This window comes from Delphinus delphis, chromosome 18 (assembly GCF_949987515.2).
Source record: "Delphinus delphis chromosome 18, mDelDel1.2, whole genome shotgun sequence".
In the NCBI taxonomy this organism is placed as follows: Eukaryota; Metazoa; Chordata; class Mammalia; order Artiodactyla; family Delphinidae; genus Delphinus; species Delphinus delphis.
In genome coordinates this window covers 66,239,265-66,254,740 of record NC_082700.1, presented here as the reverse complement: position 1 = coordinate 66,254,740, position 15,476 = coordinate 66,239,265, and the positions used below count along the sequence as shown (strand labels likewise).

General features: G+C 38.2%; 1 protein-coding gene across 1 annotated transcript in view; it reads right to left on the bottom strand.

Moving 5' to 3' along the window:
* Positions 1-3,269: 3,269 nt before the first annotated feature.
* Positions 3,270-15,476, bottom strand: part of IPO5 (importin 5) — a 41,265-nt gene continuing 29,058 nt past the window's right edge. Inside the window, exons 16-26 of the mRNA XM_059995748.1 lie at positions 14,482-14,614; positions 14,273-14,394; positions 12,701-12,797; positions 11,349-11,521; positions 10,021-10,132; positions 9,880-9,935; positions 8,713-8,835; positions 7,436-7,655; positions 6,615-6,843; positions 5,167-5,308; positions 3,270-4,576 (exon numbers count right to left, since the gene is read on the bottom strand). Of these exons, the coding sequence (XP_059851731.1) occupies positions 4,490-4,576; positions 5,167-5,308; positions 6,615-6,843; positions 7,436-7,655; positions 8,713-8,835; positions 9,880-9,935; positions 10,021-10,132; positions 11,349-11,521; positions 12,701-12,797; positions 14,273-14,394; positions 14,482-14,614 (1,494 nt within the window). The 3' untranslated portion in view covers positions 3,270-4,489. The remainder of the gene's footprint in view (positions 4,577-5,166; positions 5,309-6,614; positions 6,844-7,435; positions 7,656-8,712; positions 8,836-9,879; positions 9,936-10,020; positions 10,133-11,348; positions 11,522-12,700; positions 12,798-14,272; positions 14,395-14,481; positions 14,615-15,476) is intronic.

The following is a 15,476-nucleotide window of genomic DNA, read 5'->3' as shown; positions in this document are numbered from 1 at the left end:
TGACCGGAGTACCTGTCTTGTTGGGTATGAGTGCTGCACCCATTGTCCCTGGAGTATTTTATGACGTTGTTCATCAGCTGTAAACCAAACTTAATTCCATCTCTTCAAACGTGTGTATTCATAATAGCAAACTGACACCGCCAGGCACTGATCTAGGGGCTTCACGGATATTATCACCTCAAACCTCACAGCCACCCTGTGCGGGAGGTCCTGTTGATGGACTGCCTTACAGGTGAGAACGGAGGCACAGGGAGGCTGAGGGGCTTGCAAAGGGTCCAGAATGGTGAGCAGTGGGGCCGGGCTCCCCAGTGCTCGTCCCCCTGGATGGCTACCACGGGGCCTCCCCTGCCAGTCACTGTGAGGACGAGTCCCTGGTGACCCTGAGTCTGGGGGACAGAGCCACCAGCGCTCACGGTGAGTCCAACGGAACTTCTTCCCCGGTCAGGGACAAACTGCTGCTTTTTCAGGTCGTGGTGCAGATGAAGTAATGGGTGCATTTAGGGGCCGGGCCATGTGCAGATGAGGATGTTCCAACACCAGTCCCTTGGTGCCGAGCAAGTAAAATTGCGTTTCCACCGGCCAAATACACTCATGGTACAACTCCGCAGACTCGGCAAAGCTGCTGATACTTTTCACAACTTCCTAGGCTTCCTCTCAACACCGAGGCTCTTCAGAGAATTTGCAAAAAAAAAAATACTTGATTTTGAAAAATTAAGAGAACGTAAGCGATGATAGCTAACACCATGCCTGACTTCTAAATTCATTTAAATCCTCTATAATGTGGGTACTATTATTATTCCCATTTTAAAAAGAAGGCAACTGAGGTACAGAGGTTAAGTTAACCTGTCCAAAGTCTCAGAACGTGTACAGTGAGATTTTGGAACCCGAGCAAAGGTTTTCATCAGGTGCCAGCCTGTCTCTGTAGTCTCCTGGGACACAGCCACACCCGTTTGTTGAGTATTGTCTAAAAAAGCAGCTAAGTAGTTGTGATGAAGATCCTAGGGGCAAAGCCTAAAATATTTACCACCCAGTCCTTTACAGAAGTTTGCTGACCCCTGCTCTTAACCATTCAACATCACTTTCTTTCACGATGTACCTTAAGACCACAGGATTGCTGTCAGGTTGTAACTCAAAACTTACACTCTGTACCTATTTGTTACAAAACCTCTAAGAGAAGCAGGGGAACTAATTTTTAATCTATAGCAAATGGCACCGGACTTGATTTCCATTACAATCTGAATGCTAGTTAAAAGGACAGACATGTATAAGATCAAGAACCATACAAGGAATCACCGACACACATTTCAGAATTATATTCTGCTACTCTAACTGGAATTTGAAAAAAACCATTTTTTTGTGGAGTTTTACATAAGAACTTATCACACTGCTTTGGGGTTCATTTCTTAGAAATGAATAACTGAGCTATAATTTATCTTCAAAGTGTTTGCGTTCATCCACTCAAATATACAACATACACAGAAAATATAATATGCCCAAGTATTGTCTAGCAACTGACTGTCAGGATTCCAGATTGTGTGAGAAAAAAAAAAGTGGGGGGAGAGCCACTCCAGGATGGTTTTAGAGTTAACCGCCCACCTCCCCGTCACCTGGTCAGAAGTTCAAGTGTTGGAAGTAATAATCCAAGCCCACTCCTTGCAGGTAATTCACTTTCTTCTAAACCTTCATACTTCTGGGACTAAGAAGATGAAAGATGGCAGATTTTGGCTATCACTCCTTTGAGGCAGAGAGATGAGAGGTACAAAGTGATTTCCATGGTACAAGCTCAGAGCCAGACTGTTTGATGCAATACTCGTCGGCAGAATGATGCGGTACTAAGTAAATCATTTAGCTAGCTCTTTAGCTAGCTATTATGGGACCAGGTACATGGAGAATGTTTATTTGCTTATGCATTTACTGATGGTTTTGTTAGTCAAACTACAGCTACAGAGTTACGATAAAGTTGCCTCTCATTACAGAAATGTCAAACTAGCTTTAAGACAATTTTGCTTTTCTTTAGATTTAGCGTTAAAAAAATATTCCAAATGAGTTATGCTAAAAACTTCTGACACTTGTGCACATAACGTAACCCTCTATGTCACAAAATATCCAGAAAATGTAAGGGCCACACACGTTTTTTTCCTCCAGAAATAGCTCGGATTCATAAATATATAATTACTGGCTGACATGCAAGGCCACTAAATTTGGTACAAAAGGAAAAAAACATGAATTTTCATCTCGTATAGACAAAATGAGGTATCGCCCCAGATAATCCCAAAGAATTGTTAGTTCGTGTTACAATCAGTTACGAGTTTCAGGATCATGTCACATCCAGTCTTTAAAACTGACCTTCCCTGATTAACTTGATTCAACTCCAATTACTTGTTTACCTACTTCTATCCAGAAGGATGTAGTCAGTCTGCAATTGATTCTTTCAGGGACCTCAGACCCCTCTGATGGGTACATCTTCTGACTTTCCCCACTAATGTTTGAACTTGAAGCTACGAGGTTCTTTGCCATATGCCGTAAGTGCTTAGGACAGTGCTCTGCAAACGCTAGACTCTCCGAAAACTATGCACCCATCTTCTGACCATACTTCCATCTCAACTTAGGTGAGCACACCACATTTTTAACATTTTAAGTAGTGTAATCAATTTTAAAAAAGCAAACCTGAATTGCTCCAGTTGTTTGGCATCAGCACACGAATGGGATTTCCAAACAGCATTCTATCTCAGGAAGTACAGAGGGGTCGAACTACCACATTTTTACTCCGACAGGAAGACAGAATATAAAGCAGGTTCAAATTTCCCCACACACGTTGAGCGTCACACAGGTACCCACTGAAAGCAATGATCTTACTAGAGAAGTCACTCAACATGGTGTTTGTCCTGCGAGATACCAAAGCTTCTGGGCCGGAAACAAAATATATGTGAGGGGTATTTGCCCCCAACCAAACCATCTTAATATAATTTATTCTACTTTCCATTCCATTTCAGATTTAGTTTTTTTTTTTTTTCTTTTTTCTTTGCGGTACGCGGGCCTCTCACTGTTGTGGCCTCTCCCGTTGCGGAGCACAGGCTCCAGACACGCAGGCTCAGTGGCCATGGTTCACGGGCCCAGCCGCTATGCGGCATGTGGGTTCTTCCCGGACCGGGGCACGAACCCGCGTCCCCTGCATCGGCAGGCGGACTCTCAACCACTGCGCCACCAGGGAAGCCCTAGTTTTAATAAAGTAATGCAAATCATTTAAAGAAAAAACCTTTAATTTTAAATTCTGATCTAGGCATAAAATTCATTTTTGTATCACGGTTAAATTCAGTACAAACTATAAAAATGTTAACACTGGAGTTTCAACAGAAATCTAATAAGACCTCTTAGAAAAATTATTTAAAGAAACAACAGCAAGTCATTTACTGCTATGAGGTTAATACATAAAGAGAAACACATTCACACATTTTACTGAATTTATCAGTAAATAATTTTAGCCATAATACTTATCATAAAATTAAAAGTTGCATGTGGCTCCACAGCAATTACAATTTGCAATAAAAATACTAAGCCAAGTCTTTTTTTCTAACAGGAACAATGCTAGCTTTAAAACGACTGAAGTCTGCACACCAATTGTGAACAGAGTGGGTGTATCATAACTTAGTTTAAATTAAAGTGGAAGATGGTAAAAACTAGATGCTTTTAACTTTGAATTGCACGAGGAAAATATCAGGGGGAAACAAAATTCAGAGCCATCCTTATTCCTTTAAAAAATACTAGATTATTCTTATATTAAAAACATTAAATGAATCAAAGCCAGACAGTACTAAATTTTTACACAAACTTCTTTCGTATTTCAACGTTGTTTATTGAGGAGTGAATGAGACTACTGCCAGACATGCCAACGACACTTCACATTCAAGGGCTGGAAGCTGAAAAGCTTTCCAAACTGAGTCACTGCATAAGCCTTTTGGGGAAAAGAATCGAAAGTGACATAAAATAACATCTTCATGCTTGTTGTTTTTGTCTTCAGCTTTTTTTCAATTTTTGGATCTACTAGTTTGCTGGGTAAAAGGCTTCTTTCTACCGTACAGAAAGACTCACACTCCAATTAATAGAATTAACACTAGGTGTACAGCAACTTGTTTCAACACACATCTAATGTTGAGGAACTGATCTTAAAGCTGTTTTGTCTTAAATCTCCTTATATCTAGTGAGAAAATTTAATTTCCCTTTCACCTTCACATGGGTGGGTTATACCAATAGAAAAATACTCTTCAGTGCTACTGCAGGGCTCATGGGACTTCCTCAGTGGTGTGGGAGAAATCCACTTAAACACCATCCTGAAACCCAGGGCTTCTCTTCCTGCTGTTGTGGCTTTGCAGAAGAATGGCCTACACACAACTCTACCGTTCTCTTTTGCTCAAAAACAAAACAAAGAAACCTAAACAAAAGGGTAAACGTTTATTTGGAGTTAGTTTTCTGGTGGTGATATTAAGGCCCTTCAGGCAGAGTTCAGGAGCTCCTGTATGGCTGCCTGCTGCTCGGGACTGAGCTGTGCTATGCATTCAGTCCACAGTCCTCCAGAAGTCTAGGGAAAGAACATTGTCACACATTTAGATTCGGCGAAAATGGTCACTGGGAAGTATCTTAATAATCATCATTAGGTAGACTGAAATAATGCCAAAATACCTTCTTTCCAGTAGATTAGCTTGATGAACATCATTGTAAAAGCAAGAAATCTTTTCATTTCTATAAAGTTCATTTCATTTACAGTAAGTTTTCTCATTTTTGCATTGATAAAGCTACACTTTAGCTGACACGTTCAGGTAATCTATACACATGAATTTAGGTAGGAAAAGTCATTGGTAGCTGACAGTTTTATTACTATTAAAATCTCATGTTTTTTTCTTCACAGATATGCAGAAAAACTACACAATGAGTATGTGCTAGTCTCAGATTTAAGATACAGGTTTTAGTTTTAATAAATAGTGAGAATATATGGGTAGATTATAATAAGTATAATCCATTTGAGGCTTGATGACAAGAGAATATAAAAATGAAATTTCCTTAGCTAGTTGGATTTCTACTTCCTTCCTCTAATAGAGAAGAATATGAAAAAAAAGCCAAAACCAAGTAATTTTTTAGTTCTTCTTCCCCAGTTTAACCAAACCAGCTTACCTGTACTTGGCGAACTACATTAGCCAGACGTTTGGCACAGGGATCTTCATGTTTAATTGCCTCATGCATTTCTCCTTCTGCAATTATACTGAATATTTTGGGCAGATTGGTATTGTTAGGGCCAAGAACGATTGGGTGATTACTGAAAAAAGAAAGAGAAGACAACCACTGTAAATGAAAATTGTAATAGGAAATCACTGAAGCACTCATACTTTTCTACACCTTTCCTCCAACACTGAATTTTGTTATTATGTCTTTATACAATGATTATGTACTCACTAAAATCAACTGCCTTTTAGATTCAGTAGGAGGAAAACCAGCTAATTTTACTTATTAGCTTTTCAGTTTCTTCCCATGTAAATTATATATATATACGTTAAAAAAAAAAACCCAAGATATTACTAAGAACAGTTCCTTAACACAATTTTTATTTAGACACTGCAGAATGGTTTCTAAAATAAATCTGAAGTTCAAAAAGATAATACAGGCATTCTAAATGTAAGCCGGGAAATAAGCTCCAGTCAAGTTTAATGGAAAGAAACCTAACAGTGAATCTAATTAGAATCCCAGCGTTTTTCATTAAGAAAATTCCAGAGTAGTCATCTCCAAGGGAGGTGATTGAACAGCGTGATGGAGAAGTGGCCACTGCAGAGGCAGGCGCAGGTAGGGGTCTCCAGGATGGCTGCTACATTCCTTAATGATGATGTCCTACCTGTGAAGACTCCCAGTATTTGTGTGAATGAGAACTTAAACAGGCATGAGGGAATATAGCCATTGGCCTGTTTCTACAAACTCCAGGAGATGAGTGGTTGTAGCCGTTGGATTTATTTATGAACTAAAAGGAGTAATTAATAGTGCCAGAGCCCAGATCCAGTACCTAGGGGAACTTGGACTTAGAAAAACAGACCACCAATGAACATGCCTTTGATTTGATAGCTTCTATAACCTCCAAAGTTGCTGCAATTCTTAGCTATACTCACAGGCATAAAATAATACTATTAATGACAGAGGTCTGGGGCCAGATCCTGACTGCCCGTCTGGTATATTTCCCTTGTACCACTGATTTTTTAATCCAAAGAAAAACACTAGTATTTCAGAGGGTCAAAAAATAGTACTAACAATGTTCTTTGATCCCATTCTACTAATGAATGGTATGTCAATTATACCTCAGTAAAGCTAGTGAGTGAATGGATGAATGAATGAGTGGGGTGGGAGACAGAACAGAACCTTCCTTGAACATCACATTCTATAATGATCTGTTGAACTGAGTTCCATAAAGAATAACTCAAAATTAGATGTGTTTATACGGCACTCTTAACTGTGATACGGCTTCTTAACCTGATTTATAAAGACAGCATTATTATAACCTATACACCTGGAAGCTGTGCACAGGAAGCACTGTGTTACGTGAAGGGAAGGAAATAAGGCCTACCTGTCCCATTTCTTACCTTTCAATCAGGTCGCAAAGATAATTGAAAGTCTGAACAGCTTCTTCTTTATCCTCATGTAGTGGAAGCCAAGACAGCCAATGTGGGAGAACTTCTTCAACGTTCACACAATCAGGCTTGAACTTCATAATTTTCCCTACTGCCGAGATGCAGTTCTCTGTAGCATTGATATTTTCTTTGGTCTTAGAATCAGCAGACTGAATAACTCTTACCAGCAGTGGAAGTGCTTCTAAAATAAGCATTTGAAAAAAAGTCATTTAAAGTCTCACACTTTCATGCAAATGCTCATAAATATTCCTTATCTCTGGTCCAGGTATGAATTATAGTGAGGCAATGTTCAAGTGCAAGAAATGTTTGTTTTTGTGACTACAGAACCAGACACGGGGAAAGGGGGGTTGCCCTGGCGTGCTCAGGAGCACCTGCACCCCACTAATCTGTAGGCCCAGGAGGTTAGCAGCCTCCGGATTCACATTCCTGATCACCTCGGTGTACCGCAGCTTCTGAAAGCCGCCCAGCTATATTCCCGTGCTGAACTTACAGGGACGCCAACATGTTTTAAAAGTATGCCCTCCAAGCCCCAAGTGGACTGTACCCTGGGACTGAGGTGAGGAGGCTATGGCCCCACTCAGATTTCACTTCCATTTCTACGAGCACGAGGGCGGTAAACTCCTAAGTGCTACAGTAAGGTGTTTGAAAAAGGAAAAGAGAATGAAGCAGTGTATGTTTGCCGGGGTGGGCGGTGTGCGGGGGTGGGGGGAAGCAAGGCAGGGATAACAGGGATGCCTGGGATGAGATGCACATAACGTAACAAACAAAAGTACCTGTACAAAAAGGACGATAGTTGTCTCCGCCGTACTGTGCCATGACTCCCAGGCCATACGCAGCTGCTTGCCTGACTTCTGGGCTGCTGTCACATGTGTATTGGAGCATTGGCCTTATGAAATATTCTGCATATTTAAATGAGGCTGGACTACAGTGTTCTATGACATCATCAAAGATGCACAAGCCCCACTGTCTATCTGGCCACGGTCTATGTAGACACTACAAAAGAGATACTCCTTTAAGCTTTGACTATTCAGATGAATGTGGTGCTGGAGTTTTTACGGCCAGCCACTTTGACAGACATTACTGTGGCAAATGTTGTCTGACATATGGTTTCAACAAACCAGAAGTCACTGTGTATTAGTTAATAAAAGACATGAACTAATGGAACAACAACAAAAAGAGATCGTAAAGAAACACTTATTCACTATAGGCTGTCATCTTACATGGATATTCCTGATATAGGTAATGAGAAAGAACACAGTAACAATCAGTTCTTGTGAATAACAACCCTCAAACTACTACATAGATTTAATAAAGTATAGGTTTAAAAGACTTGGGTGATTTGTTATAGAATTCCACAATCTGACATTACCAAGTACCAGGAAGAACTGACAGCAGCAGCTATGTATATACATTTACTTTACAAAAGAGATAATGGCAATGCTATATTTAAAAAACACAACAGTAGTAAAAGCTGCAAAGATTTAACTTTACAGTACTGATTCAACAGGATGTCATATGGGCCTAAATCATTTAAAAAAGATACTGCAGTACTAAATATCATAAAACACAAAATTGAAATCCAAAAAACCCCATAAATATCTGATGACTGCTTATAATTTATAATACATTTTAAAAATTGAATATATAAGGCTATCATCCAGAATCTGATTGCTGGTGGTACATAGTAGGGATCAAAACAGAATTTTCTTGTGTCTACTGAAAAACAAAAACAAAAACCTGCAACCATTTTTTTTCCATTTGTTAATTCAGCAGGGTATAGATAATCTGAAATAAAAAAAATCAGTTCTATGCCTTCAGACTGTATTATAAATTAGTTGAACTATGGAAAACCTAATTAGTAAACTTCAAGCATATACTGAAGGAGAAAATATCCAGGGCAATGCAATAAACTTGGTAAATTAAAGAGGTACAGTGGAAACCATGATTTCTATGATCCATTCTGACTTGAAAGTGTAAGTTTTCAAATGCTGTAAGGAAAGAGTTCCAGGTCAACTATCTAAAATAATTGTCAAAAAGAGGTAACACTTACAATTAGGTTGACAATTAACGGAAGCAGCTGTTCAAACCATGGTAACACTTTTTCCTTGTAGCTACTGAATATTGAGTGTAAAATGTCTGACACTTTGGTCAGAATATAAACATCATTATCATCCTAAAAAAAACAAACACATACATACCCATATGTATTTAAAAAGTATCCCTACTATTATTAACAGTAACATTTATTATACAAAACATAAGAAAAGTACAAAATTAAATTTCTCTTCACTTTCTTAAGGGCATATAGCAAGAGTCCAGAGACTGAGGTCACCCCAGTGATGTCTCTTGTCTGGCTATGGAAAGAAAGGAAGGAGTGTGGTAAATATTGCACTTATTGCAAATACTTTTCTTGGAATATATTCAAAATATACAGTTGAAAAATTAACCCAAATCTCAAAGATCTGAAACAAAAGTGATTTTACTTTACTATTTTTTTGTTTTCTGCAAGCATGTTTCTGGTTTGGGAGCAGGACGGTGGGGAGATGTGGGGTGAGTTATTTACGTCCCTGGGAACAATGTGTGTGTCAGCGTGTGAGCACCCTGCAGAGGACTGGGATGGCCGGCACATGTCAGCACCGGTCCACCAGATGGCCACATGCCACGTGACAGACCCTAAACACACAGCTGAAATATGTTTGATGGCATCAAGTGGTTTGATGGTGAGAGAACTAACAATGTGAAGAATTGTGTCAACCACTGCATGCATATTATTTATGGGGAAATTTGCACAATTCTGTGGTCCAGTGGAAAGACAGCTGGCGTTATACAAAGATCTGGCCTTAAGCATGAGATTGTTGACAGTGCGGCTGTAGGCAGTCATTCAACATCTGAGTTTGAGTTCACTCATCTTTAAATGGCGAAAGCACCACCAAATACACAAGATTGTAGTGAGAGCAGAAGAAAATACGAGGTGAGCTCCAAGGTGCTTTCATATGTGAGGCCATTGCAACAAAATGCACACAAAGCGTCCAAAACACAAATCAGCTAATTTCAAATGACTTATTCTCTAAATTAATCAATGAAATACATGTCAGATTTTTCTACTAAAGATTAATAAGAAGTACATCTTATGAGAAGTCAGATGAATCAGAAACTTAAGCATTATCCTCCAGATGCAAATGGTCGTGTAAATTAAGTTCTAAATGGAATAATTTACCTCATCTTGTAGTGATTCTTCCACCTGTTCATCATAGTCTTCATCTTGTCTTTTAACTAAAACACACCCAAATAAATGTCTTTAAATGGTCGCCAAAATGGTCAAGGATTACATTCAGAAATAAAAGCATGGAAAACTTACCTTGTCGCAATTCTTGATTTTTAAAATGTTCTTCAAGTTTAGCTTTCAATATACCTCCCAACTCTTCAAAGTGTTCATTATTAAGGCATCCATCTCCCATGACTTCAATGCACTAAAACGAGGTTGAGGAAGGAAAGCAATTCATAAGATTTAAGTGTTTTTGGAGTCAAAAGTTAAACTCCATTAAGAATCAGAGGGAGGGACAGTGGTTAAGAATCCACCTGCCAATACAGGTGACCGGGTTCGAGCCCTGGTCTGGGAAGATCCCACAAGCCGCGGAGCAACTAAGCCGGTGCGCCACAACTACTGAGCCTGCGCTCTAGAGCCCGCGAGCCACAGCTACTGAAGCCCGTGCACCTAGAGCACGTGCTCCGCAACAAGAGAAGCCACTGCAATGAGAAGCAGCAACAATGACCCAACGCAGCCAAAAAAAAAAAAAAAAATCAGATGGAGGTGTGAGAAAAATTAACATAACTCAGTACCCTGGAAGATTAATGATTAAATGAGTAAATCCACTTGGTTTGTATTTGCTACGATGCCAGTATTTTAAAGAGAAGAATTTAAAAAATATTTTTCCTTTAAACATGTCCTGAGCACGTCTTAAGTGCCGGGAATTACGGTGGATGCTGCGGATTCAAAGATGGAAAAGACCAGCTTCTAAGGAGCTCAGTTACTACATGCATACTCTGTACAAAGATGGCGCTGGAGAAAGGCTATTATAGGCGGAGGGAATGATACAGGCAAAGACATGGAAGCATGCGGTCTTTGGAAAAATAAGAGAAAATCTGAACTTCAGGAGCGTAAATGGGGACAAATAAAGAATTTTTAAACCAAACTGTGGAGCAAGCTATGGAGCTGTGAGCAATGGAGATGACCAAGAATATGGGAAGGGGAGTGACTCAAAGAGCAAGTCAATGCTTGAGGAAAGGCGAATGAACTATGAGCAAAAGAAGGAATGGCTTGTGGAATAGACCAAGTGAGGCTCTTTCAACAGCAAAAAGAAGAGATACGGCAAAAAACAGAAGGGAATTTAGGGGAGAGAGAACAGGACAGAAACTAGACATGACTTGGATGATGACAGCCAAGTTTCTGTAGTTGGATTACCAGGTAATGATGATGGAAACTAATGAAGACCAGAATACAAGAAGAGCTACTCTTGAAAAGAAAGAAAAACAAAAAGAGTGAAAGCACCAAAATATTAAACATTTTTGATAGAAAAAGAAAAATTTCTGTTACAACATAAAAATAAATCCCCCCATTTATTTATTAGCAAGACTAATAAATGGACACACAATCTTATACATATTTTTGAAGAGAAAAATATTTACCTTTGCAAAAGAGTGCATTATTTCTGAGAGGACATCTGAATCTGGTTCTGTGCCAATGGCCTTGATTAGAGCATCACACATAAAATGCCACATCTGTGTGAGATACTCAGGACCACGAACTCTTGCACATTCCAGGAGAAGAGGCATGGATTCTGCTGCTGCCACTCGAACACGTTTTATTGTTAAGGAAACGTACTCACTATCCTTAGATTACATTTAGTGTAATCACTATCCTCAAGATTGTGGAGTGCTAGGCAACTTCTGTTTATCTAAGACTGCTCTCCAAGAGCTTGTGTTAAACATAACCTGCGTATAAAAACAGAAGTCTCCCTGTCCCCAAGTCATACCTCCTGTCTTTTCTGTCACCTACAATATAACAGGAATGAAGGCTCAAATGTAACCCCTCATCATAAAAATGACTGAGGAAGGACCTGGGACTCTCACAGTATGTCTCAGAATGTACCTATCCCCAAATTTGAGGTAATGCATGCTTCTAACAAATGCAACTGAAGCAATGACTTTACTAAAGAAAACTACTGAGGATCTCTTCCTGAATCAGCCTCTTCAGTTTTCGATAAAGATGAGTTGCCTCTCCCTATCTAACATCATTTCTAAAATAAGGTCTTGAGACTTCTTCTTAAAAATAATTCTGGTCTGTCTTCAGGCATTATGGGAAGTCTGCTGGGCAAAAGCCATCTTCTGTAAAGGATGCCGCTGCAGGATACTGCATGAAGAACTACAACAAAGTGGCTCTGGAGCCAGGCAGTTTTGGGTCCAGGCTCTACCGTTCCATTGGGCTGTCATTTTTTTTAACTCATTTACGAAAGTGTGTGTATGCGCACACGAAATGGCATAAAAACCTACCTATACATATTAATTACAACTACCATTATATTGAGGAGGAAAACTGTTTCACACAGATTTACCAAGAGACATTTCTCTCCAGAGGTATTATCCACATTTGAAATGAGCTATATAGAAAGTTAAGTACTATTAAGTTGGTCTCTAACTTGTTAGAAGGTCTTGCTTAACATCACCAAAAGATATTTGGGAAAAGCAGCAATTATACACAACCATAAACATTTGCTAATAAAATAACAATCCTTAAAGCCCTTCAGTGCTCCACAGAGAACTGTCAACTAGAGGATAGTTGACATTTTCTTTTTCATGTTTTCGGCACAAATGAAACAAAGGCACTTGCAAAGAACCAAGTTTATAACCTGAAACCACTGTCAGTGCAAACAGAATACTGGTGATGTACGCTTACTTCGGTTAGCACAAAGTCTAATACTTCAACAGCCTACAATTTAAGTAAATCTAGAAATGTTTTCTGTTCAAAAATTATAGGATATCATCATGGAAATAAAATTTCAGTAGAGGGACCATGAGTTTCACAACCTGTTCCGTGTACTCCACAAAGCCTTCTTTTAATTCCTTAGCATAGCAAACCTGAAACCAAAGTATTTGAAGAGAAAACAAGACCCATGTTAATTTTGATGTATTAATATTTATTAACAAACTGCAAAACCATGAGGACCACAGAATGTTATATCCTAACTAGAGCTAACTACATTTAGAGCTGTCTGCAGGACTGTGAAATTAGTCTTTTAACTAAAGGGAATTGTAAAATGGGAAAGGACCATGAAATGACTGTAGTATATATTGTCATTCGAAGGGGGGAATATTTCATATTCTTATTTTGTAGGGGGAGAATTTAGCAAAAGTTTCAGCACTCTGAAAATACTTCAAACAAAAGATGCCACTTAATTAAGGCAACCTAAAATTAAAAAAAACCCCCAAAAACCTGAAAATGTAATCACATCACTTCTATAAATCTGCAGCAAACGGGCTTATGCTATTCTGAATTTTAAAAAAATCATTTCAACAGATGAAACAAAAAACTGTTGTCTTAATGTAATTGTTTCTTTATTCTCTTTCACTACATGAAAAGAGTTGGTAATTTTGTAGAAGATGTTACATTTATATTTGTTCTCAAGTTGAGCGATACTACAGAAAATCCAAATTGTTTATAAATTATAGGTAATTAAGTACTGGTAAGAATAAGTTCAAGAGATATATGTTCAAATGAATTAGAAAACACAATACTAATACAAAATAAAATTTAAGCCATTAACTTTTTTTTTTTTTTTTTTTTTAGCCATTAACTTTTATTTAGGCTTACTTAACTGCTAGATTTATAATATACCATAATCTCTTTTTAAAATACTTTTTTTATTGAAGTTTAGTTGATTTACAATGTTACCAAAATCTCTTAATTCTATTTGTAAAAAAACAAAAACAAAAAACTCTCACTGTCTACAACACATGCTCATGAAGGTTTAAAAAAGGAAACTCAAAGAGAATATACATAGACCCCATAATACCACAAGAAATAATCACCGTAAACATTTTGATTTTCCTACCATGTCTATTTTTTTAAATACAATGAAATCATACCAACTTTATCTTTAATACTGTGAGCAGATTTCTGTTCATTCAAAAATATTCCTTAGCCACTTACTATATACTAAACACAAAACAGGCAAAAATCCTTCCCCCTCAGGTAGCTTTGTAATGGCTATGTAATACTCCAGGGCACGGTAATTACTGATCATCTTCCTAACAATAGTTATTTGGGCTATTCATTTTTGTTGTTGTTGTTATTAAGAACAGCACTGGTAATGAAAGGTTTTATCCACATTTCTTTAGGATGGAAATCCATAAGTGGAAATGTTGGGTCTAAAGGTTTCTATATTTATTAAAGAATACATTCCTGGCATAACTTCTTCAGCATCCGTGAAAAGCACTCCTATGAAATATATATATATAATATACATAAGTATATATATAATGAAATATATACATATACATTATATGTATTCATTATGAGAAGCTGTAAAACAAAGTTCAGTAAACATAATTACCAGCATCTGACAAGCAGTTGACTTTTCTTCCAGTCCTGCAGTTTTAATACCAAAACTTTGCTGATCTCCAAGGTTCACAAATTCCCAACCATCATCATCACTCATGTTCTCCATGTCTTGGGCTATTAACGAAGAAGGAAGAAAATCCATGTTAAAAATGGTAACAAAGAGAAATTCTACAACTGCCATGTCCGCATGCAGACACCTACTATCTAAAAGGGCCACTTCAGGCTTAATCGAAGCCGTCTTCAGTAGCGGTCCCATGACCACTGGAAGGTACTGCTGAAATTCCTTCCCAAGGATTTTGCACATTCTGGCCCATGCTGAGATCATGTAAGAGATCTGGGGAGAAAAATTTAAAATTAAATTAAAAGTGATTTTTAATAAAAAGTGGATAAATAAGACATAAAGAAAGCCCCTTCCCTGTTTCATGGAAATGATGTTTTTACATTCATGGCTCTTTAAGCAATAAGTGCATTTTCTAAGGTCACATACTTAAAATGTTCAGAAACCATGGAAATCACTGTGAACTTCTACACTAGGATACAGACAACAGCTGAGGCAAAAGAGCCCAGGACCCTGTCTTATTTGTTCCTACTTTCAAGAAACTATATATTTCAAAATATATAGTTTTCTCTAACAGCATCTGAATCATTTAACAAAGCCCACTTAAACATATCAACCCCTAAGCACTAATTTTCTTGAAGGCAGGAACTTACCTTACTTTGTCTACTGACTAAAGTTCCATTCATTAAACACTAAATACCCCTTTCTCCTAGCTGTTTAAGTTTTCTGTGTAAGGGGTTGTCCACATTTAAGACACCTCTTCTACTACTACTGTCTTTACAAAGACTTAATCTACCTACAGAGAATCTGGTTCTAATTCATCCCCATGGCCCCAAAAGTGATTTTTACCCTCCAGCAACCATCTATATATTTGTCTATTTCACATGCCTGCATGTGCAAATGCACTCCCCACTCCTAATTTAAAAAACAAAACAAATTTTTAAGTGTTTGGAAAAAGCATTTTTAAGTATGGAAAACAACTGCAGAGTGGCTGTGTAAAGTTAAAATTTAAGCCAACAATTACTAATTGAATGCTCATGGTGCAGTAGGCACTGTGACTATCATGAAGATTGTGACAAACATTCACGATGTTCTTACTACAGGGTCCTCAGTACCCACCACTAAGACTGGTACCAGC